We start from the raw sequence: 22,814 nt of genomic DNA on the forward strand, positions 1-22,814 counted from the left end.
TCGCGCGCGACCGCTCGCGCCCGCATGTGTCTTCAACCTATATGTGATATATATTATATTTATTGTGATTTTTAGGCCTTTTCTGCAATACACGCCAGCACCCGAAACTTTCCATTAATTGCACTAACGCCCACTTAATTAATTACATTAACTCCCGAAATTTCTGAAAATCCATTATTGAATTTCTTTTAATTTTCCTGTAATTCCAGAAATTCCTAATACAAATTAATTAATTATTTTAATTTCTTATTTCCTTAAAATCACATAAGTAAATTTTATTAAATCACAACAAATTATTTTAATATTTCCTTTAAATTATATTATCACACTACATCAATAATTAATTTAATTCTTAATTATGGGTCACTACAACCTGGTTTCTCTAGTGATGGATAAACTTACTAAGGGCCTGTTTGAGATCAAGTTACCAAAAATGCGTTGAATTACATAAAAGTGTTAGTAATTTATCAGGTTGAGTTGGTTTTAAGTTATTATTAAGATATTATTGTATTGTCTTAAATTATAATATAATATAATATTATCATATAATAATAAATTTTATGATAATATAATTTAATATTATAATATTATAAAATTTATTATTATTATAAAATATTAATGTTATATACATCCATATATTATCATAAAATGTTACACTTATCATAATATAATATTAATAATTATATTATACTATAATATTAAGATATTGTAATATAATGTATTAATATGCTTTTTATATAATATAATTATATATTTTAAAATATATTATTATAATCCAATATGATATTCGTATGGTAATATTATATAAGTATTAAAATATAATATAATTACAAGATGATAATTGATTATAATATTAATTGTGATAATAATAAAATAATAATATGTTAAAATAATACTTTGAAATTATAATTTTAATAATATAATAAAATTAAAATGTTTCAACTCACCCAAACCCACCTCAACCTCATCAAAATCAAGAGGTTGAGTTGAAAAAATCGGCATTGCACTAAACACCCAAGTTAGTGAGTTTGGCTTCAAACTCAAAAACAAACAGGGGTCAAGTGCATCCAAGAAGAGGTGCCTTAGGGTATACTATCCATAAATGTTGTTGTCTTGGTGAATGAAACAAAAGAAGCTACAAGAATTATTCTTGAGTTATGGGGGAAAACATTTTAGAATCCAATGGTTGTAGTTGAGCAAGTCAAAAATTGAAGATATAGAATGTTAAATTTAGTTTTAAAAAGTGTGGATGATGTTGTAGCAAGTGAAGATTTACTCCAAAAAAAAAAGATATCTCAGATCAATTATTTAAAAAGGTGGGAAGATTACTGATAATGTTACTTATTCAATGTGGAATAGTTAAAGTGGAAAAGTGCTTCTAACATTCTATGTGATTATAAATGGCTTTAAAGTTTAAATAAAAGTTTTATTGGATGACTATAAGGCTGACTTTTGTATAACACAAAATGTTAGGTGGTTGAGTACTAACATGTGCAAATTATAAGCATAATTATGTTGGAGAATGTTACAGTGCATGTGTGACTGGAAAAAAAAGGGAAAAAAAACTAAAAATGAGGCTATTTGTAATAAGGTTGGAGTAATACCTATTAATGATAGTGCACAAGATGCATTTAAGATGATTTGAACATTTGAGATAAAGACATAGATTCATCTATGAGGAGAATGGATAGAATAACAGAAGTTTGTTGGGAAAATCCCTGGCATGACATGAAATATAATAGCCATGGGAAGATATAGTCGTTGATAAAGATGATTGAAGAATTAGAATTGATGTAGCCAACCCAGCTAGTGGAATTAAGGCTTGGTAGGGATGTAATTATTTTATGTAATTCATTTGTCCAAAAAAGAGCAATCAAGTGCAGGTCTGGGGAGAGTTGGGTAAGATATACAGGACCTACTGAGATTGTTGTGACTATGTTGTTAAAAATGCATATCTGTTTGGGAATTAGGTTCTGTTAAACTCTTGTAGTCCTAATATTTAAATTAGCATGAGTGCTGTCATGACCCAATCACATATTTGGCAGTCTTCTAGGGAGGCTTTGGGGATGGGACTTGGTTCTAGGGTACAATGGTTAACTTCAGTAGTACTTCTGGTGAGAGCCTGTGGTGTTATACTACTATATTGTTTCTCCCATTTCTGGTGTCCTAAGACATGAAGAAACAGTAGACTCAAAAACTAGCTGTGTAACTTTATTCAATTGGCAGTGTTAAGTTGTAAACATAACTTCTTAATATAAAATAGCACCCTACCAATGTCAATTTAACAATTTCACTCTCTTACATTTCTTTTTTATCCTTTTGTTGCTTTGTTTTATTATAGGTTTTTTACATGAACTCGTTTAATTATTGCCTTTATATCTCCAGGAGGTCTCAACTGCTGTCCCAAAGCTTACAAGAGAATCATCCGGTCAATACAGTGACTTCAGTATCCTCTCTTCCTTGAATTCTCAGGTGCATTCATCATTTCTTCTTATATTTTGCCTTTTATAGTGTTCAGAAATTCTATTCTCTAACCCATGTTGCTCCTTTGTCATGAAGCTGTTTGAGAGCTCAGCATTGATGCACATACCGTCAGTTAAGTCACTTCTTTCTGCACTATGTCAGTTGTCATATCAATGTATGACTGAAACTCTAAGCAGTTCTGGACAAGCATCAAACCAAAAACTTGGAAGCATCAGCTTTTCGGTAGAGAGAATGATATCCATCCTCGTAAATAATCTTCACCGTGAGTATAGGATCAGTTTTTGGAATTTGTTATATATATTTTCCTTTTCTTCTCTGCTCTCAAATGAGTTTTATCTTCCATTCTGCAATAGCATTTTCTTTGAAATATAACAATATAATAAGGAATGCCTTCACAAGGAGAGCACACCTCAAACAACTGCAAACTAAAACATCTAAAAACTTTGCAAAAGACTTGAGAAAGGTGAATCTGCACTAATCCACAAGAAAGAGAAACAAGAATGTTTCCCTTAAGTGGAGTAGAACTTTCAGAGTTTTCAAAAAGCTCTTCTATTTCTCTCCCTCCTAATATACCACAAGACACAGAAAGGAAAAATAAGCCAAAGCTTTCTCACATCCTTAGTAGGACACACCCTACCCGAGAAAGGAATACATCCAATGGCATAGTTGGCATTACCCAGTGGACCCTAGTAGCATCTAAAAGACGTTTTCTACTTAGTTTTATGAATTCTTACAGTTCTTTAAGCAATGCTAGCTGTAGAAGGAAATAATGCTAGTTAATCTTGTTATGTGTATTTCTTTATATTGTGTTACAGTTGTATTGGTTGTAAGTTGTTATGCTAATCATTGTTATGCTGTTATATTAGGTGTTGGATTAGTTAGGAAGTTACAGTTGTTGTTGCAAGTTGCAACCGTTTGTTATTAAGGATAGCTGAGTATAAATATTCAACTATACCTTTATTTACGTATTCATTATTTCTCAGCGAGAATATTTTCTTTCTTCTCTTTCTCGCATGTTTCTTTTTGTTAGAGCCTTAACGCTCTTGCTTCATGGTATCAGAGCCCTGGACAAATGTCCATGGCTTCCAATCAAGAATGCGGTTCTTCTTCTTTGCATCGTTCCTCCTCTTCTTTGTCATCAGCCTCACAATCTGACTTCTCTGCGGTTGCTAAGGCCTTCAATTATATTCCTATCGAGCTAGATACCAACAATTATCTCTTCTGGAAGGCACAGATCTTGGCAATGATAAGAGCCTTTGATTTGCTTCCATTCGTCAACAAGTCCTCATCGCCTATGAAGTATATTTCAGATCCAGCCTCCATTGAATCCGACTCTCAAGTTGTCAATCCCGATTACCTAAATTGGATCAAGTCAGATCAATTACTTCTTGGTTAGCTCTTTTCCACAATTGAAAAAAAGGTGCTCGCACAAGTGATTCATTGTGAATCACCTGCGAAGGTATGGTGACGTAGCACGTAGCGCGTATGTAGAGAACTAACACACGAATGATACTCTCAAAACAACAAGTTTCAAGCTTCGAAACTTGGTCTTGAGTAAGAGAAGAAAACCGAATAGGTTGCTAGAAAATTGAAATCGGAAAAAACTGTTTACAAACCCTAAAATCTAAGTACTTATATTATAGTGTTCGGCCACCCCATGGTAGTATTATAAATAAAAACCAATTAGAATCCTAATAGAAATAAAACCCTAAAATATGAAGTAGAATAAAATCCTAAAAGAATATGAAAAAGTATGAAGTTTTGGCCCTTGTTTGGGCCGGGTCTTGAACGGGCCGTCCATCTTGTCTCAAACAATGATCGCCTCATTCACCTCCACTTGAAAATAATTCGTCCTCGAATTATGATCCAGGTATGACAACACCACATCCGACAAATACAAAAAAAGATTAGCAACATTAAAGGTTTTGGAAATACCCATATGATTAGGCAAATCCACAACATAAGCATTGTCATTGATTTTCTTTGTAATATTGTAAGAACCATACTTCTTTGGCTTGAACTTGTTTTGCTTTTCTACTGGAATCTTTTCCTTCCTCAAGAATACCTTGACTTCATCTCCAACCTCAAATACCTTGTATTTCCTATGCTTGTCAGTTACCACCTTGTACTTTTCATTAGCTGTAACACTAAAACCTGGTACCTTTGGCAACTCCACCAAATCCAATGCATGATTTGGAACTTTCATGTATACAATGGAAAATGGCGACCTTCCTATTGAACTATGCACGACGTTGTTGTAGGCAAACTTTGCTTGAGCTATTACTAAATCCCATTGTCTTGGCTTGTCTTTGCAAATGCTGCGAATTAGATTTCCCAAGGTACAATTCACCACCTTTATCTGTCTATCAGTGTCCATCAGTCTAGGGATGTGTTGTACTTTCAACCCATCCCTTGTCTTGAAAGATGTCTTCCACTCATCTCCAGGGCGGGTTTTAATTTGATGATAACCATTTCTGAGATCAATCTTGGTAAAAACCGCAACCTCGTCAAGTTGATCAAGCATGTCATCGAGTCTAGGAATTGGAAATATGTACCCAATGGTAATCTTGTTAATTGTTTTGTTGTCAACACACACCCTCCAACTCCCATCTTTCTTTGGTGTTAATAATGTCGGCATTGCACATGGACTCATACTAGCCTAAATGTGCCATTTTCTCAACAATTCCTCTACCTGCTACCACAAAATCTCATTCTCCCTAAGACTCATTCTATAGTGCGGTAGGTTAGGAAAACTAGCACCAGGAACCAAATCAATGCAGTGTTGAATATCCCTCATAGGAGGTAGCTCATTAAGCAACTCCTTAGGAACCACATCATGAAATTCCTCCATCAATCCCTGCACCTCCACTAGAATTTGATTCACTTCTAATGGTTTACTCACACTCTCCCCCTTACAACCAACAAGTGAACCTCTTGAGTATCCCTACACTCCCTCATAAACTCAAGTGTTTATGTGTAATTGGTAAGAAAATTCCTCCCTTCCACTTTAGAAGCTTTAGTTTGGTTCTTTTCCACTATAGGTAACAAGGTATAATGCACACTCTCTTTCTCAAGCTGATTTGTGTTCTTCCTACTTGAGTGCTTAGTATCCAAGCCAAATTGCCAAGGCCTCCCAAATAAAATATGACAAGCATCTATATCAACAATATCACAATAAACTTCGTCAAAGTACTTACCAATAGAGAAAGGCACCTTGCAGCATTCATCCACACGTCTGCCACCAACTTTTTTAATCCATCCAATCGTTTAAGGGTTTGGATGTTTCTCAGGAGTTAGCTATAGCTTCTCCACCACTTCTCTTCCTATGATGTTCTCCGGACTTCCACTATCAATAATTAGCTCAAATATCTTCCCCTACACCATTGTCTCGTGCAAAAATGCCTATGTCGCTAAGTATTATCTTCATTCTCTTGAGACAACATTAACTTCCTCACTACACATGTATACTCGTCATGCCCATACTCTCCTTCATCATCCTCCCCATCAAGTTCACAATATACTTCACCGTCAACATCATCTTCCTCCTCCCTTTCTACAATATTAATCGTCTTTCTCCTTCGACAATCACTAAACCTATGTCCAACCTCATTGCACTTGAAACACTTTAAAAAAATAGGCTTCACATAAGGATTAGTGGGTTTTGGAGGGTTGGAAGTAGTACCTCAAGTGTTTCCTCCCGTTGTAGCCTTATTGGTGTTGACTACATTAGATGGATTGGAAGGTTGCACTCCTTGAACCAGCTTGCCTCTATCAAAAGCTGCTTGTTTATTGCCATTCCCACTATACTGACCGTAGTTGTCACTGCGGGTCCTCTCACTTAACATTAGCTTAGCCTTTAAAGCCAAGTTCTTGCTTCTGGCACACTCATAACCAACTGAATCCCAATTTTATCACGAATAGTAGGCTTCAGCCCATTCAAATAACAGGTTGCTTGTTGATTGTCACTTTCTGACAATTGTTTTCTCTCCGTAAACCTTAGAAAATCAGAGGTATACTCATTCACACTTCTCATGCCCTAGGCACATCTCTAATAGGCGTCAAACATGTATTGTTCGTAGTCAGGAGGCAAAAACCTACCTCTTAACAGTTGTTTCATTCATCTCCATGCCTGAACTGGATGTCAGTCTTCCCTCAATCTCGTCTCTCTCAATCGCTCCCACCAAACAGATGCACCTCCCTTCAATCTATAAGCCACTAATTTGACTTGTCTTTCATCTGGGATCTCCATGTGTTCGAAGAATAGGTCAACTTTAGTGATCCAATCCAAGAACCCCTCAATATCAAGATTTCCACTAAAGATAGGAATATCAACCTTTAGTTTAAACTCATCGTTTCCCCAATAGTTATTATGTTGCGCATTCCTCCTAACCCCTCTACCATTAGGATTAGTCATTACAAGACCAAGATCATCTTCATCATCACTATCATCCATCATTGGTGGTCTTCTAGGATTAATAGGGACAGGATTAATGGCTAATCTTCTCGGGTTAACTCCTTCGGGCGTGATTCATTTCCATTATTCTGGCTCCTGTTATCATCACCTCATAATAAAGTACCCAATTGGTTGCATATTACAAGTTATTTCCCATTCTTCGATTGCTCTCCAAACTGCAGGCAACCCCTGATCACTGTCATGAGATTGGTTACTACCGCCTTCAAGATTGGCCATCTGATTGGTTGATTTTACCGCTCTGATACCACTTGACACAGCGTTTAGAGCATGTGTAGAGAACTAACTCACAAATGATACTCTCAAAGCAACAAGTTTCAAGCACCGAAACTTGGTCTTGAGTAAGAGAAGAAAATCGAATAGGTTGCTGGAAAATTAAAATCAGAAAAACTATTTACAAACCCTAAAATCTAAGTACTTATAGTGTTCGTGGTACTATTTTAAATAAAAACTAATTAGAATCCTAATAGAAATAAAACCCTAAAATATGAAGTAGAATAAAATCCTAAAAGAATATGAAAAAATATGAAGTTTCGACCCCTGTTTTGGCTGGTTCTTGAATGGACCCTCCATCTTGTCTCAAACAGTGACCGCATCATATGGTCAATCCTTGAAAACCTCTATTCTCAACAAATGGTAGCTAAATCATTTCAGTTAAAGTAACAATTGAGGTCAGTGAAAAAGGATTCTCTTTCTGTAAATGATTACATTTTGAAAATTAAAACCATAGGACATGCACTTGTAGCCATTGGAGAACCTCTTAATGATAAGGACTTGTTGCTAGCCATTTTAAATGGCCTTGATAATGACTATGAGATTATGGTTAGTCTCATTACTTATCAGATGGATGACATGAACCTAGAAAAGGTTCAGTATCTTTTGTTGATGCATGAGCAAAGGCTAGCTGCTAAGAATGTTTCAATGTCTTCTACTCTTAATTTTGATATTGCTACATCATCATCATCTATGCATGCCAATGTTGCCTCATATTGGTCAAAAAATGGAAGGGGATCTGTACATAATAGAGGAGATTTTATTCCAAAAGGAGGTGGCTACATGAATAGAGGAGGAAGAGGTCGTGGCATGTTTTAATGCTAGGAGAATATACTGTTAGTTATGTGGAAGACCTGGTCACTTTGTTGTTAAGTGTTACCATAGGTTTGATAAAAAATTTAAAAGGACTCCTAGCCAAAATTTTGAAAGACCTAGTAATGTGGCACAGTCTGATCCACGAGCCTATCTAGCTATACCTAGTGATTCTAATGAGGTCTTTTTGAGTGAAGTGGGTTCTATACAAGGGACTCACTATGGTAATTTGCCTCATACTTCAGAAACTCAATCTCAATCCCCTTTGCTTACCTATCATGGAGAACCTTTGTGGTTCGTTGATTCTGGAGCAACAAATCACATTACTTCAAGCCTTAACAATCTATCTTTGCATTCTCCATATAATGGTGTTAATAGAGTTGCCGTTGGAAATGGTAAGAGACTTCCTATTTCCCATGCTAGTCTTAGTCAATTATATACTCAAACAAATCCCACTTCTATCATTTCTCTATCCGATGTTCTTCATGTTCCTCATATGAAGAAAAACCTTATTAGTGTCTCTCAGTTTACAAAAGATAATAATGTTGTTGAATTTCATTCTGATTCTTATTTGGTTGAGGACAAGGATACAGGGCTGGTGCTACTTCGAGGACTCCTTGAAGATGGACTTTATCAGCTGGTTCCAGCATTTGATCATGCTATGTCCAAGTCTTATCCATATGTCAAGCCTAAAGCTTTTACCACAAGTGTTCATTCTTTAAATAAATGTAAACGACAGCTTTCATTTTCTCACGGACTGTCTTCTACTGTAAATGTAGCCCAAAATAACAATGTATGCCAACTGTGGCATGCAAGATTGGGGCATCTTTCTTTCAGTGTATTGCAATTTGTTTTGAATAAAATTCATATTCCCTATTCAAGTTCTTCTCTTTCCTTTTGTGACTCTTGTAAAATTGGAAAATTACATCAGCTTCCCTTCTCCAATTGTAAAATCATAGCAAAGAAACCTTTGGAATTGGTTTACTCTGATCTGTGGGGTCCATCTCCTGTTATCTCTGCAGAAGGTTATAGGTATTATATCATTTTTGTTGATGCCTATACTAGATATACATGGCTATATCCATTGAAACAAAAATCTGATGCCTTGGCATTTAGCCTTGGTTTACACGTCCTCATACACACCAACAGAATGGTGTGGCTGAAAGAAATCATAGACATATAGCTGAGATAGGTCTTACATTATTAGCCGCCCATGCTCACATGCCCTTGCAATTTTGGGTAGAAGCATTTTAGACTGTTGTCTACACTATAAACCTGTTACCAGCTTCTCCTCTCCATTTTCACTCTCCTTTTGAATTGTTTTACCATAAACAACCCAATTACTTGCTTCTCCAACCCTTTGGATGTGTTTGTTTGTTTTCCTTATCTTAGACCCTATAACAAACACAAATTTGATTTTCATTCAACGAAGTGTGTGTTTCTTGGATATAGTCATGTTCAGGCCAGTTACAAATGCTTACATCCATCAAACAGAGTTTATGTCTCTCGACATGTTGTGCAATTTAATCCTGATGAGTATCCCTTTCCTATCTTGTTTCCATCTTCTTCTTGCTCTTCTTCTTCCTCTAAGTCAGCTTCTGGTGGTTTTTCCACCCTATTTCTTCATTCTTCTCTAATTCTTCTTCTCCTTGGGTAGCACAACCCTCTATCTCTATCGTATCCACTCATTTTTCTGCTTGACACTTATTCTTCTAATTCTCACTTGGTTGCTCTGCAGTCTGTTCAACCTCTTTTACCCAAACATAAAGCTTCTCCAACTCCTTCTATCCATCCTATGATTACAAGATCTAAATCCAAACAACTTGTTACCACCTCCCCTCATGCTTTAGTGAGTACCCTAGAGCCTACTTTAGTTTGTGAGGCTCTCTTAGATTCTCATTGGGTTAGAGTTGTGCAAGAGGAGTTCTCTGCATTGCAGCATAATAACACATGGGATCTAGTTCCCTTCTCCTCTGATATGAACCTCACTGACTGCAAATGGGTATTTCGAGTCAAATATAATCCTGATGGTTTTATTCTCAAGTATAAGGCCCAATTAGTGACTAAGGGATTTCTTCAAACTCTCGGGATTGACTTTGTTGAAATCTTTAGTCCTGTGATTAAGGCACCCACTATTCGTGTTGTATTCTCTTTAACTGTTCTTTTGGTTGGGATATTCAGTTAGTGGATGTCAATAATGCCTTTCTCAATGGAGACTTAACTAAAACAGTTTATATGTCACAGCCTAATGGTTTTAAACAAGCTCCTCGAGCTTGGTATACAAAATTAAGGACCGCCTTACAAGGTTAGGGTTTTACAATATCTGTTTTTGATGCTTCTCTCTTTATCAAGAAAACCTCTCAATATGTTTTGTTCATTCTTGTCTTTGTTGATGATATTCTTGTTACTGGGTTTGATTCTACAATTCTTCAGCCTTGTATTAGAGATTTGGATACTCATTTTGCTCTCAAAAACACTAGGATTAGTGAACTACTTCCTAGGGTTTGAAGCTCATAGAGATAGCAGTAGGATATATCTTACATAGTCAAAGTATACTATAGATTCATTAACAAAGGCAGCAATGCAAGACTGCAAGCCTTGCGCTACACCAGTAAATTTGGGAGTATCTTTGACTAATGATGGTGGACCATTTTATGATCCATCCCTTTATAGAACCATCATTGGTTCTCTCCAATATTTGACATATACCAGACTGGATGTTGCTTTTGTGGTGAATAAACTAAGTTTGTTTTTATCTTCCCCAAAACAGTAACATTGGCTGGCTTGTAAAAGATTATTTCGTTGTCTTAAGGGAACAATTGGTCTGGGTTTATTGTTTGCTCCTTCTCTTGGTGATTTGTCTCTGACTATTTACACTAATGCTGATCATGCTGGCTGTAAAGTTACTAGAAGGTCTACCAGTGGATTGTGTGTATTCCTTAGCAAGAACTTGTTGGTTTGGAGATTTTATGGCTAAAGTCATTGTTTTCTGAATTAGGTTATCCATGTGCTAAAATTCCAATTATATGGAGTGATAACCTAGCAGCAAAAATGATAGCTAAAAACCATGTGTTCCATTCACGCACTAAGCATATTGAGATTGATGTTCATTTTGTTCGAGAGAAGGTGAAGAATGGTGAAGTTGAGATCAGATATGTCCCTACTCTTTATCAAGTGTCTAATATTTTCACTAAGGGCTTACCGAGAGATAAGTTTCTGTTTTTATGTGATAAACTCAGTCTCAAGCTATCACCTGTGTATCATAGCCCTATTGCCACTCCAGACAAGCTAAAGCCCAAGTCGTCTTCTTCTGCTATGGAGTTTAATTTGAGGGGGAATGTAGAAGGAAATAATGCTGGTTAATCTTGTTATTTGTATTTCTTTATATTGTGTTATGGTTGTATTGGTTGTAAGTTGTTATGCTAATCATTGTTATGCTATTATATTAGGCATTGGATTAGTTAGGCAATTACAGTAGTTGGTGCAAGTTGCAACTGTTTGTTATCAAGGATAGCTGAGTATAAATATTCAACTATACCTTTATTTTTGTATTCATTGTTCATTCAGTAACATTTCTCAGCAAGAATATTTTTTTTCTTCTCTTTCTCGCGTGTTTCTTTCTATTAGTGCCTTGAAGCTCTTGCTTCACTAGCAACTTCCTTAATTCAAGCTGCCTTTAGTATTCTCCCTTTAAATCCTTTTTTTAATATCAAGGAAATTATGCTGCTTGTGTTGTTTTGATTCATCTGCACAATTTGTGCATTTTACTCGGTGTGTGCAATTAAACCCCAATGAGCAGCTGCAATTTGGTTTCAAGTAGTGGTTAAAAGGAAGAGAGAAGGGGGGGCGCCCGGCGGGGGGGGGGGGGGGTGTTTGACTCCAGTAAAGTGGTCTAAATAAGGTGGCGAAGAAATTACTATTGATCTAATCAAGGTTAATGTTTGATTAAATCTCCCATTATGATGTCAAATATATTTGTATAATATATAATTATCTAGGTGGATTACTTAATTATGTCTTAAGAGACTATAAAATTTTACAATGTATATGCTAACACCAAATTTTTATATTTCTCTTGCCTTGTTTGCATTTTCTTGTCCATTAAGTTATTGAACTTTACTCACTATTATGTGTAGTTCATGAGATTTTCATTTCAAACAGTAAGCATGGTATTTAATAAACAGAGGCTTTAACCAATAAGCTCTAATTAAAATAAATATACTTACACTCTCCATAGATCATACTCTATTGCTCTCCTTAGGCTTATTACTCTGTCATTCTTGTTTTAGACATATATGGTTTCATTTCTTTTGTTTGATTCATGTCATTTTCTTTATTTTAGTATATACTCATGCCATAGTTGACCAAGGATCAAATATTGTGTTGATGTGATGTTTTAGTATGCCTGGAAATAGAAATGTTCTGGAACATGAGGGGAAAAGGTAAAAGAATTGGAGAGGTGTAAAATATTTGGAATTAGGAACTGATATTAGTAGAAATGTTTAATAGGCTTAGTAATTGAACAATTGGAATTTTTTGAAGTATATACATCTTTCTATATAAATGTTGTAATTAAATAATTTAGAACTAAATTCAACTTGCATCAAACTAATTTTATGAACCACAGCTACCAAACATTTTAAATACAAACAAGATTGCAATTATATAAAATTTACAAAGAGACACAACAATTATGACATAATTTGTTAACTGTGAGAATAGCAGCAACTAGGATTTGAAACTATAGGCAAAGACTCCTTGCCCCTTTGGATTATTCTCTAATTATACCTCATAATTTACATCTTAGGAATCTTAAACAAAATGAAAGAATACATAAGGAAAGTATATACAAGAATCATCTTAATTGCAGCTCATATACATTCACGATTCTTGAGATTTGATTGTTTAGTTGTCTTCCTTGATTGCCTCCATAGAATCTGCCATTCACTGTTTTGCACCACAAAGGTCAACCTTTCCATAATAACTATATGTTTACAACTGTAACAACTATTTTGTCAGCCCTCTTTTATCTGAGATTCCAACATTAACAAATGCATAATATTTCAATTTTTGGAACAAAATTACCGAAGCATGCTCAATTACTATAAAATTTGACGGAGGATAATGAATACTAAAAACTTGGAGTCAAAAGTTGTCCTTGATAATTTTGGAATAGAGTTCTTTAAAAACCTAATTATATATAGGCATAGGATGATAAAAAAAATGAATTTATATAGAAAGTTGCCTACTTATAATAACAAAAAAATAAGAATAAATAATGCTTAATTTCTCTTCTATTTTATCTCTCTTCCCTACTCTATAAAGTTTCTAATATATATATTAAGTTTTTTTTTTAATATTTTCACATTTATTCTTGTAATGAATTCTTTAACTACTCATATTATGGAAACTGTTGGAGAGTCCTAAGTGAAATGGGAGTGTTACCTAGATTAAAGAGATAAAGAAGACTGTTAAAGGAGTTGGAAAGATAAGCAAAATGTTTGAAGATTAAAGCTCCTAGAAATCAAGAGAAATAATAGGAGTAAATGTGGTTGTTATCTTTTATTATTTATTGCTTAAATTCTGTTGTAGTTTATCTTCTTGCTGCATCTTATCTCCTAAATATTAGGATTAGATAGACTAGAAATTGTATAAATAGATTTATGTTCATTGAATCAATTAACAAGTTTGATTTCCACAAAACTTAGTTGAACTTCTCGAGTGTTATACCCTTAGAACAAAATATGTTCATGGTATTAGAACTCGGCTCTGTCTAGCCTAAAGATCCAAGATAGATGGATCCGCAAGGTCGTGGGAATGCAGCTCCAACTGCAGCGGAGTCATCCGACAATTCGACCCTTCAACAATCCTCAATTCCAACGACTGTGGTGTCTCACAACACCCTGTCATTGGACAACAATACCTTGCAAATCACCCAAGACATGTTAAATGGAAGAAACTTTAGAGAATGGTTTCAATCCGTAACCTTGGTGATAAAAGGCAAAGGGAAATATGGCTACCTAATCAGGGCAATTCCAACACCTCCAGAAGATTCAAGAGACTATCAAAGATGGGAGGTAGAAAATTCAATCTTGATGGCTTGGATCATCAACTCTATGGAGCCAAAGATAGGTCGACCCTATCTCTTCTATAAAACGACAAAAGAAATTTGGGAGGCCATTCAAGAGATCTACTTCGATCTTGAAAATACAGCTCAATGCTTCGAGATTAGAGCTGCAATTCGGACTACCAAGCAAGGCAGCCTTGGTGTGACAGAATACTATAACAATCTAATGGAGTTATGGCAAGAGGATCTATTTTATGATCCTAATCGAAAGTGTGCAGAAGACAGCTGAAAAATGAGAGAATTTTTTACTTCCTCCAAGGGCTCAATCCAGATTTGGATGAGGTAAGAGGCAGACTTCTAGGCACTAAGCCATTACCATCCCTTCGAGAAGCGTTTGCAGAGGTAAGGCGGGAGGAGAGTAGGAAAAGAGTTATGCTGCCATCTACAACGGAACATAACTCAGGATCAGCCCTCACTACTGCAAAAAGGGAAGATAATTCTAAGGAGAAGCAATGGTGTGAGCATTGCAACCGACCCTATCACACCAAGAGTACTTGTTGGAAGTTGCATGGAAAACCCCCAAACTGGAAACCTAGGCCTAAGAAGGAGAAAGAGAGATCAGCCTATGCAGCAACAAGTGCTCCTACTAGTGAGAACGGAACATGTATGAGTTTAACTCATGATCAGATTGAGTTTCTACAGAAGTTGTTACAAAACTCTCATGTTACAAGGGAATCGGAGGATGCAGCACCAGGTCACTCAGCATCTATGGCACAAAAAGGTAATCAACCTTTGTCTTTGACCACTAGGAAGATGAATAAGGATTGTTGGGTGGTAGATACCGAAGCAACCGATCATATGACCGGCTCTACTGCCACACTCGATATGTTTCAGATGGAAGAAAATGAGCTAAATATTTTGATGGCTGATGGAACACAATCATTGGTCAAAGGAAAGGGAAGTGTTTATGTGGTTGATTTATTACTCAAATCAGTGTTATATGTGCCAAACCTGAAATATAGTTTGTTATCAGTGAGCAAGTTAACAAAAGACTTGGTTTAGATTGTGACATTTTTTCCTTCATATTGTGTTTTTCAGGACCGATTCTCGGGGAAGACGATTGGCAGTGCTGAGGAGAGGGATGGACTTTATTGGCTTTCCGATAACAAGAATTCTCTTAGTCAAGTTTTACATAGGTTTTCTCTTACAACTAGCTTAGATTCTGAAATTTTATTATAGCATAGACATCTTGGTCTTCCTAGTTTTCCATATTTGAAACACTTATACCCCAATTTATTTATCAATAAAGAAAAGTTGGTACTCAAGTGTGATCATTGCATTCTTGCCAAGCAAACTCATAGCACTTATCAACCGAACCCATATACTCCATCTAAATTATTCCATTTGATTCATAGTGATATATGGGGCCCCGCTAGAGTTCCAAACCTAAATGGTGCAAGATGGTTCATAACATTCATTGATGACCATACAAGAGTATGCTGGGTATACCTAATGAAAGAAAAATCCGAAGCATGTGCCATTTTTCAGATTTTTCATAAACTCATTTTGAATGTTTTTCAGTCCTCTATTTGCATTCATAGGACTAACAATGGTCGAGAATTCTTTTGTTATCCGTTCACCCAATATCTAACTACTAATGGGATTTATCACCAAAGTATTTGCCCTTACACTCCTCGGCAAAATGGAATAGCTGAAAGAAAAAATCGACACTTGATTGATGTGGCTAGATCCCTTATGTTCACTAGTTCTGTTCCAAATAGATATTGGGGGGAGGCTGTCTTAACAACCGCTTATCTCATCAATAGGCTGCCTTCCAAAGTCCTAAAATATCAAACCCCCTTGCACAACTTTACATCTATTTTTCCTCATGTTCGGATTCTAAACAATCTTCCTCCCAAAGTATTTGGATGTGTAGTATATGTCTACCAAACCAATCCAAATCGTCATAAACTTGAACCAAGAGCCTTAAAGTGTATATTCATTGGGTATCCTCCTACTCAAAAGGGTTACAAGTGCTTTTGTCCTACATCACAAAAAGTTCTTATCTCATGTGATGTAACATTTGTGGAGAATGAATTATACTACTCAAATACCACACCTCAAATGAAGGACAACCATTGGGATCCCACTATTCCTATGCCCATTCTATTCCTAATTCTTCAACCCATTCGTAATTATGATTCAAATCCAACAGCTACAGCTGATCATCCTCAACCAACCTTGTTTGAGCCTCACTGTCCAAGCCTTCCTCCTTCTCATGAATCTCTAAACCCAGTAGGACCTATGGAAACTGATATAGGAGAAAACTTGGACGTGGAAAAACCAATAAAAGTCTATTCAATGCGAGGTAAAAATCTAGCTCCTCAACTCAGCCAATTGTTAGAACCGAGAGAAGGTCCAACAACTGAGGGAGAAAATACTGCTCACTAATAGTGAGTTAGATCTTCCTATTGCTATAAGAAAGGGCATAAGATCATGTGTGAAACATCTAATCTCCAATTACTTGACATATTCCAGGTTATCTCCTAAATTCAAGACCTTCATTACTACTTTGGATGGAGTGAATATACCTCGAAACATCCAAGAAGCCCTAGCTGATTCTAAACGGAAGGAGGCTGTGATGGAAGAAATAAGGGCACTCAAAGGCAATCACACATGGGAGGTTGTTGATATTCCAAAAAATAAGAAGATCATTGGCTGCAAATGAGTGTTTATAGTTAAATACAACTCAGATGGAAGTGTGGACAGATATAAGGCTAGGCTTGTTGCCCAAGGTTACTCTTAAATCTATGGAATATAGATTATGAAGAAACCTTTGCTCCGGTTGCTAAATTAAACTCCATTAGAGTATTATTGTCTATTGCTGTGAATTTGGATTGGGAGTTATTTCAATTTGATATCAAGAATGAATTCCTAAATGGAGAATTAGAAGAAGAAGTATATATGAAAATTCCACCCGAGTTTGAGAAAAAAGAGAGGATTGGCAAGGTATGTAAGCTTCATAAATCTCTTTTTGGTTTAAAGCAATCTCCTAGAGCATGGTTTAAGAAATTCAGCTCTACTTTGACACAATTCGGGTACACACAAGGGAAGGCCAACCACGCTTTATTTATCAAACATACCAATGGAAAAGGATGCATTTTGATTGTATATGTAGATGATATAATTGTTATAGGGGATGATGTTCGAGAAATTGCAGCCCTAAAACAGAAGCTAAAGGCAGAATTTGTGCTAAAGGACTTGGGAACAATGAAGTATTTTTGGGGGATGGAAATTGCAAGGAGTAAAGAAGGTATGATAATATCTCAAAGAAAATATACTCTTGATCTTTTAAGAGATACATGAATGATTTGATGCAAACCAAGATACACTCCTCTAGAAAGAAATTGGAAATATGTGAAGAGAGATAATGATCCTCAGGTGGATAAAGAAAGGTATCAACGGCTAGTTAGAAGACTAATCTATTTGTCTTTAACTCGTCTAAACATAGCCTATTATGTGAGCATCATAAGTCAATTTATGCATGCTCCAACACAACAATATATGGCAGTTGTATTCCACATTTTGAGGTACTTGAAAGGAACACCGGGTAAGGGATTATTATTTCAAATGAGTAATGAAAGGGGGGTTGAAGGATATTTTGATGCAGATTGGGCAGGATCAGTGATGGACAGCCGGTCTACATCAAGTTTTTGCACAAAATTGTGGGGTAACCTAGTCACATGGAGAAGCAAAAAGCAATCTGTAGTGGCAAGAAACAGTGCTGAGGCAGAATTTAGGGCCATTGCCCAAGGTATTTGTGAGCTAATTTGGTTGGTAAGATTAATGGAGGATCTACAACTACCACTAACGAAGCCAACAAAGCTTTACAGTGATAGTAAATCAGCTATATGTATTGTTAACAATCCAATACAACATGATAGAATGAAACATGTCAGGATTGACCGGAGTTTCATCCAATGGGAGATTGAAGAAGGAGACATCAAACTGACATATATTCATACAGCAAAACAGGTAGCAGATGTGCTCATCAAATCCATGACAAAATCAGGTTTTGAGACTCTCATCAACAAGCTAAGAATGAGAGATATCTATTCCTTAGCTTGAGGAGGGGGGGGTGTTGGAGAGTCCTAAGTGAAATGGGAGTGTTACCGAGATTAAAGAGATAAAGAAGACTGCTAAAGGAGTTGGAAAGATAAGCAGAAGGTTTGAAGATTAAAGCTCGTAGAAATCAGGAGAAATAATAGTAGATGTGGTTGTTATCTTTTATTATTTATTGCTTAAATTCTGTTGTAGTTTATCTTTTTGCTGCATCTTATCTCCTAAATATTAGGATTAGATAGACTAGAAATTGTATAAATAGATTTCTGTTCATTGAATCAATTAACAAGTTTGATTTCCACAAACTTAGTTGAACTTCTCGGGTGTTATACCCTTAGAACAAAATCTGTTCAGAAACAAATCATTGTTTCTTCTGTTTCGAATGTTTCATTGGAAACATTGAAATTTCAAATTTCCAGTAAAATGTTGTATCATTTTCTAAGGAACTAAAAAATGTTTCTGCTGTTTGGTGGAAGTGAAATGACACATTGTTCCCATAAGCTTGATGTTGGTGCTACCTATTTGCTCTCAACAAATTTCTTTTCTTGTTTTAAACAAATGAAGCTGGTAAACTTATGTACAAAAAGCATTCACGCTCTGCCTTAAAGTAGAAGAAAAATTTGTTATCAAATTTTTGTTCCTTATGTTTTTCTTGCATTTTCTGTATCATAAGTTATGATTTGGCTATCTCATTGGATTTGTAGATGCTGGCCCTCTGATATGATATAGAAGTAAATAAGTATTATGTGCAGTTTATTTTTCCTGAAGTTTACATTATGATGTTATTCGAAAGTTCTGCACTTATCAGCATCTATTATCTTGGTGGGAGTATTCTGTACTTAAATGTTATTATACTTTTGGATGGATTGTCGTTGCTTGCCTCAGATCTTGAATTCTGAAGATTATTCACAATTTGACACCATTGATGGATCATGTTAGAGAAACATATAATAAAGTTCACTGGTGGCTGGCATGTTTTTGACTTGTCTCTTTCATCATGAAAAACTGCATTTTGTAGGGTGTGTGTCACAACCCGCTCAGGGGTCCATGACTGGTGCCTAATCTTTAATGAATCATAGGCCCATTAGGATCAACTGCACCTTTGTATATATCATATCATGACAATCATAACAATATCCAATAACTGAACCATCAAAATATCAATCCCATAAATAACTTTTTGTACAATCCTTGTCTGTTACCAGAGCAAACTACTAAGAATGCCATGCTAAGATAACAACTAATAATGAAATACCTAAGCTAAGATGAACCAAACTAACTTTTACTTCCTCAAATTGTCTAAAGCATCGGTTCCACAGTTGAACTGTGACCTAAAAATAACTAAAAGTATCTATAATGAGTCGAAACCCAGTGAATAGAACAACATATATTATGGGGGAATTTAGACGACGAGTTTTTATGTTGGGAAGCTTTTCTCATTGAATAAATGCAAGAAAATTTATTTTTTCATAATATAGCAATAAAATTTTATTTTAGGAAAATACTTTTCTTTTCAATAAAATTATTTTCTTTCTTAAAGCTGATCCAAAAGCCAATACTTTCAATTTAATGGGAGTATGCTAAGCATAATGAATCCATATAACAATTCAATTTTTGGCCACATTCGTGCCAAAATATATAACAAATCCCAATGTGCTGGTCAACACACAGGGTTAACATCACCTACTAACTAGGGTCAAATCAAGGTGCACAGAGACTAACGTTTACTGCCTTTATTTACAATATTCTATCAAAGTTCCTCTCAAAACATTTATTATATGCAAAAATCCATGTATCAGTCAACAGTATTAAAAATTCCATTCATATTGAATCAATTGACAGATCTTGGTAATTTTGTATTATAATCATATCCAAAGCAATACCCATTAACCAATGAGAAAAATAGAAGGAATATTAAAGGTTTTGTCCTGACACTCTAGGTTTTACCATATTTGACATAAAGAATTTTGCATAAAGGAAAAAATTAATTTTTCCACTAGCATTGAAAATTTCAATTGATGCAAAAAGAAATTATGTATGCATGATAATTGACAAGGCAATGAACACAATATGTATTGTCTACTCACCCCTGAATGTGTGCAATTTTACAAGATCAAACTTGAATATGACCTTCTGAGCAACTTGGCTAGACAAAAACTTGCCAATGACTCCTTATGCCAATCCTTCTTTGTGTGTGCGTGTGTGCGCGCTCTCTATCTCTCCCCCTCTATGTAATATATATACACATCTAAATATCCATATTCCTACTTGGATTGGCCATAAGATGTACTTGTTTCTATATTTATTTAGGAAAGCATGTATGCCTATTCTTACTTGATTTGGTATCGCATATATGTTACTTGTTTCTATATTTATATTAGTATCTATACCTATTATTATTTTTTCTTATATATTTATCCATGTCTGGATTTTCTTATATTTCCATAATTATCTTTGCCAAAATTTTTGGTGTTTACGTCGATGCATTTGGAATATGAAAATTTCAACTTGAAGCAACCATAAGTAGTTAGGATTCCTCAAACTTGTTTCTTCTTGAGCTACAATGTACAATTGCTTCATTTAAATTTATGTACAATGCTGCAGGGGTGGAGCCCCTTTGGGATCAAGTTGTTGCACATTTTATTGAGGTGGTTTCACATACCATTCTCTTAATTCATAACCTATAATGCTTACTCCCATTTACTGACCTTTTGACATTATTGAGTATTTTGCAGCTAGCTAATAGTCCTAATCAACTCTTAAAAAATATGGGACTGGGTGCGCTAGACCAATCAATATGTGCTGTTTTGGGTTCAGATCAGTTTCAGGAACACCCAGCATCCAGACTGTATGGCACATCTTCTGATGTGAGAATTATCTTCATATTATGATTCACAGAATCATCCCCCTTTTCCCCCCCTAAATTTTGTTGACACCTCTCTGTGTCTCTTTCACTCTACAGGTTGAATCCTTGAACACAGATCTTAGATCACTTGAATGTGCTGTAATATCTCCATTACAAGTTCTATACTTCTCAACTCAAAGCATTGATGTTCGTGCTGGTTCTCTGAAGATTCTTCTGCATGTTCTAGAGGTAATTCTTACATGTTGGGAACAGCCATGCCCAGTATATCATGATTTTTAAACTATGCCCTTTTCTCTAAATTAACTTTCAGAGGCATGGAGAGAAGTTGCACTACAGCTGGCCAAACATTCTTGAAATGTTGAGGTTTGCCTTGTATCTTCCAAGTTGTTATCAGTTACCTTCTGTGTCTTTTTGATATATTACTTTGGCGGAGCCTGTTTATTTCGTGTTGTTTTTAAGGTCCGTAGCTGATGCTGCAGAAAAGGATCTTGTCACACTGGGTTTCCAGGTTAGAAAAGAAAATACATTTACTGAGTCTTTGAAGAATGTGAAAGCTTAAGCTTGTGCTTGTGCTAACTTTCATTATTTTCCTTGGAAAATATACCGTCTGATGCATCTTATTCTGGTCTAGTATGCAATTTTAGTGAATACACAATTTCATGGCTATGCCTCTATATGCTTGATTTTATTTTATTGGAGAATTAACTTCCTTCATCACTTGTTTCGTCACCCCCCTAAATTCCAGTGCTTGTTTTTTCTAACACCCCAAAATTCCTAGGGACGACTACATTTCATGGCAATGCCTTTTGTTCTGTATATAGTTGATAAATGAGAAACTTAAACATCAAGAATACAACAACATACCAAGTTTTTATCCCACTAAGGCTTTATTTTCTAGCCTCCCAATCAATCATTTCTATCTAAGACCTTATTTTTTGTAAGGCCCTTATAATTAACATCGTATCCAAGTGTCTCTCACCATGTTTTTCTTAGTCTTCATCTACCTCTTTTTCTACATTACTTGTTCCATTCCATCCTCTCTCCTCATATGAGCCTCTATTGGTCTTCATCTTTACATGACTAAATCATTTTACCCATGTGTTACACATCTTATCTTCACTAGAAGCCACTCTAACCTTGTTAAGAATAACCTCATTTCTAAATTTATCCTATGGTTGAACATCCATCTTGGCATCCTCTTCCCTATTATGCTCATATTGTTCACATGTTGGTGCTTTACCGCCCAACATTTAGTGCCATGCCAAAAAAGCTAGTCTTATGGCGATCTTATAAAATTTTCCTTTTAGCTTTAATGTGATCTTACTATCACATAAAATGTCAGATGTACTTTTCATTTCTAATCATCCTGCCTTAATTCTATGGGTAATCTTTATTGATCCCCATCTCGTTGGATGATTGATCCAAGGTATTTGAACTAATCTTTTCTTGATATGACTTAAATCTTTGAATTTTACCAAAATATTATCCACACTTATTTTTTTTACTCAACTTACATTTTGTATATTTGTTTTTCACTCTACATAACTGAAAATCTTTAGAATCTAAAGTGTTCCTCCATATCTCAAGCTTACCATTCATGCCTTCTTTTGTCTCATCCACCAACATAATGTCATCCGCAAATAGTTTCAATGTAGAGAATCTTGCCATTGTCTAAATTCGTATGCATACAATAATTTCAATGCACAAGACTTAATGTA

At 35.4% G+C, this 22,814-nt stretch overlaps 1 protein-coding gene across 39 annotated transcripts in view; it reads left to right on the plus strand.

Moving 5' to 3' along the window:
• Window positions 1–22,814, plus strand: part of LOC127802068 (cysteine synthase-like) — a 185,882-nt gene that overhangs the window by 142,983 nt on the left and 20,085 nt on the right. Inside the window, exons 30-36 of one of the 39 annotated variants that reach the window (XM_052337819.1) lie at window positions 2,386–2,472; window positions 2,560–2,746; window positions 20,835–20,878; window positions 20,966–21,097; window positions 21,193–21,324; window positions 21,407–21,459; window positions 21,556–21,604. The exons of 32 other annotated variants lie outside the window; for them this stretch is intronic. In XM_052337819.1, the coding sequence (XP_052193779.1) occupies window positions 2,386–2,472; window positions 2,560–2,746; window positions 20,835–20,878; window positions 20,966–21,097; window positions 21,193–21,324; window positions 21,407–21,459; window positions 21,556–21,604 (684 nt within the window). The remainder of the gene's footprint in view (window positions 1–2,385; window positions 2,473–2,559; window positions 2,747–20,834; window positions 20,879–20,965; window positions 21,098–21,192; window positions 21,325–21,406; window positions 21,460–21,555; window positions 21,605–22,814) is intronic. 6 more of the 39 variants (XM_052337781.1, XM_052337777.1, XM_052337786.1 and 3 more) reach the window with 6 other exon arrangements.

The sequence above is a fragment of the Diospyros lotus genome, chromosome 1 (assembly GCF_014633365.1).
Source record: "Diospyros lotus cultivar Yz01 chromosome 1, ASM1463336v1, whole genome shotgun sequence".
Taxonomy (NCBI): Eukaryota; Viridiplantae; Streptophyta; class Magnoliopsida; order Ericales; family Ebenaceae; genus Diospyros; species Diospyros lotus.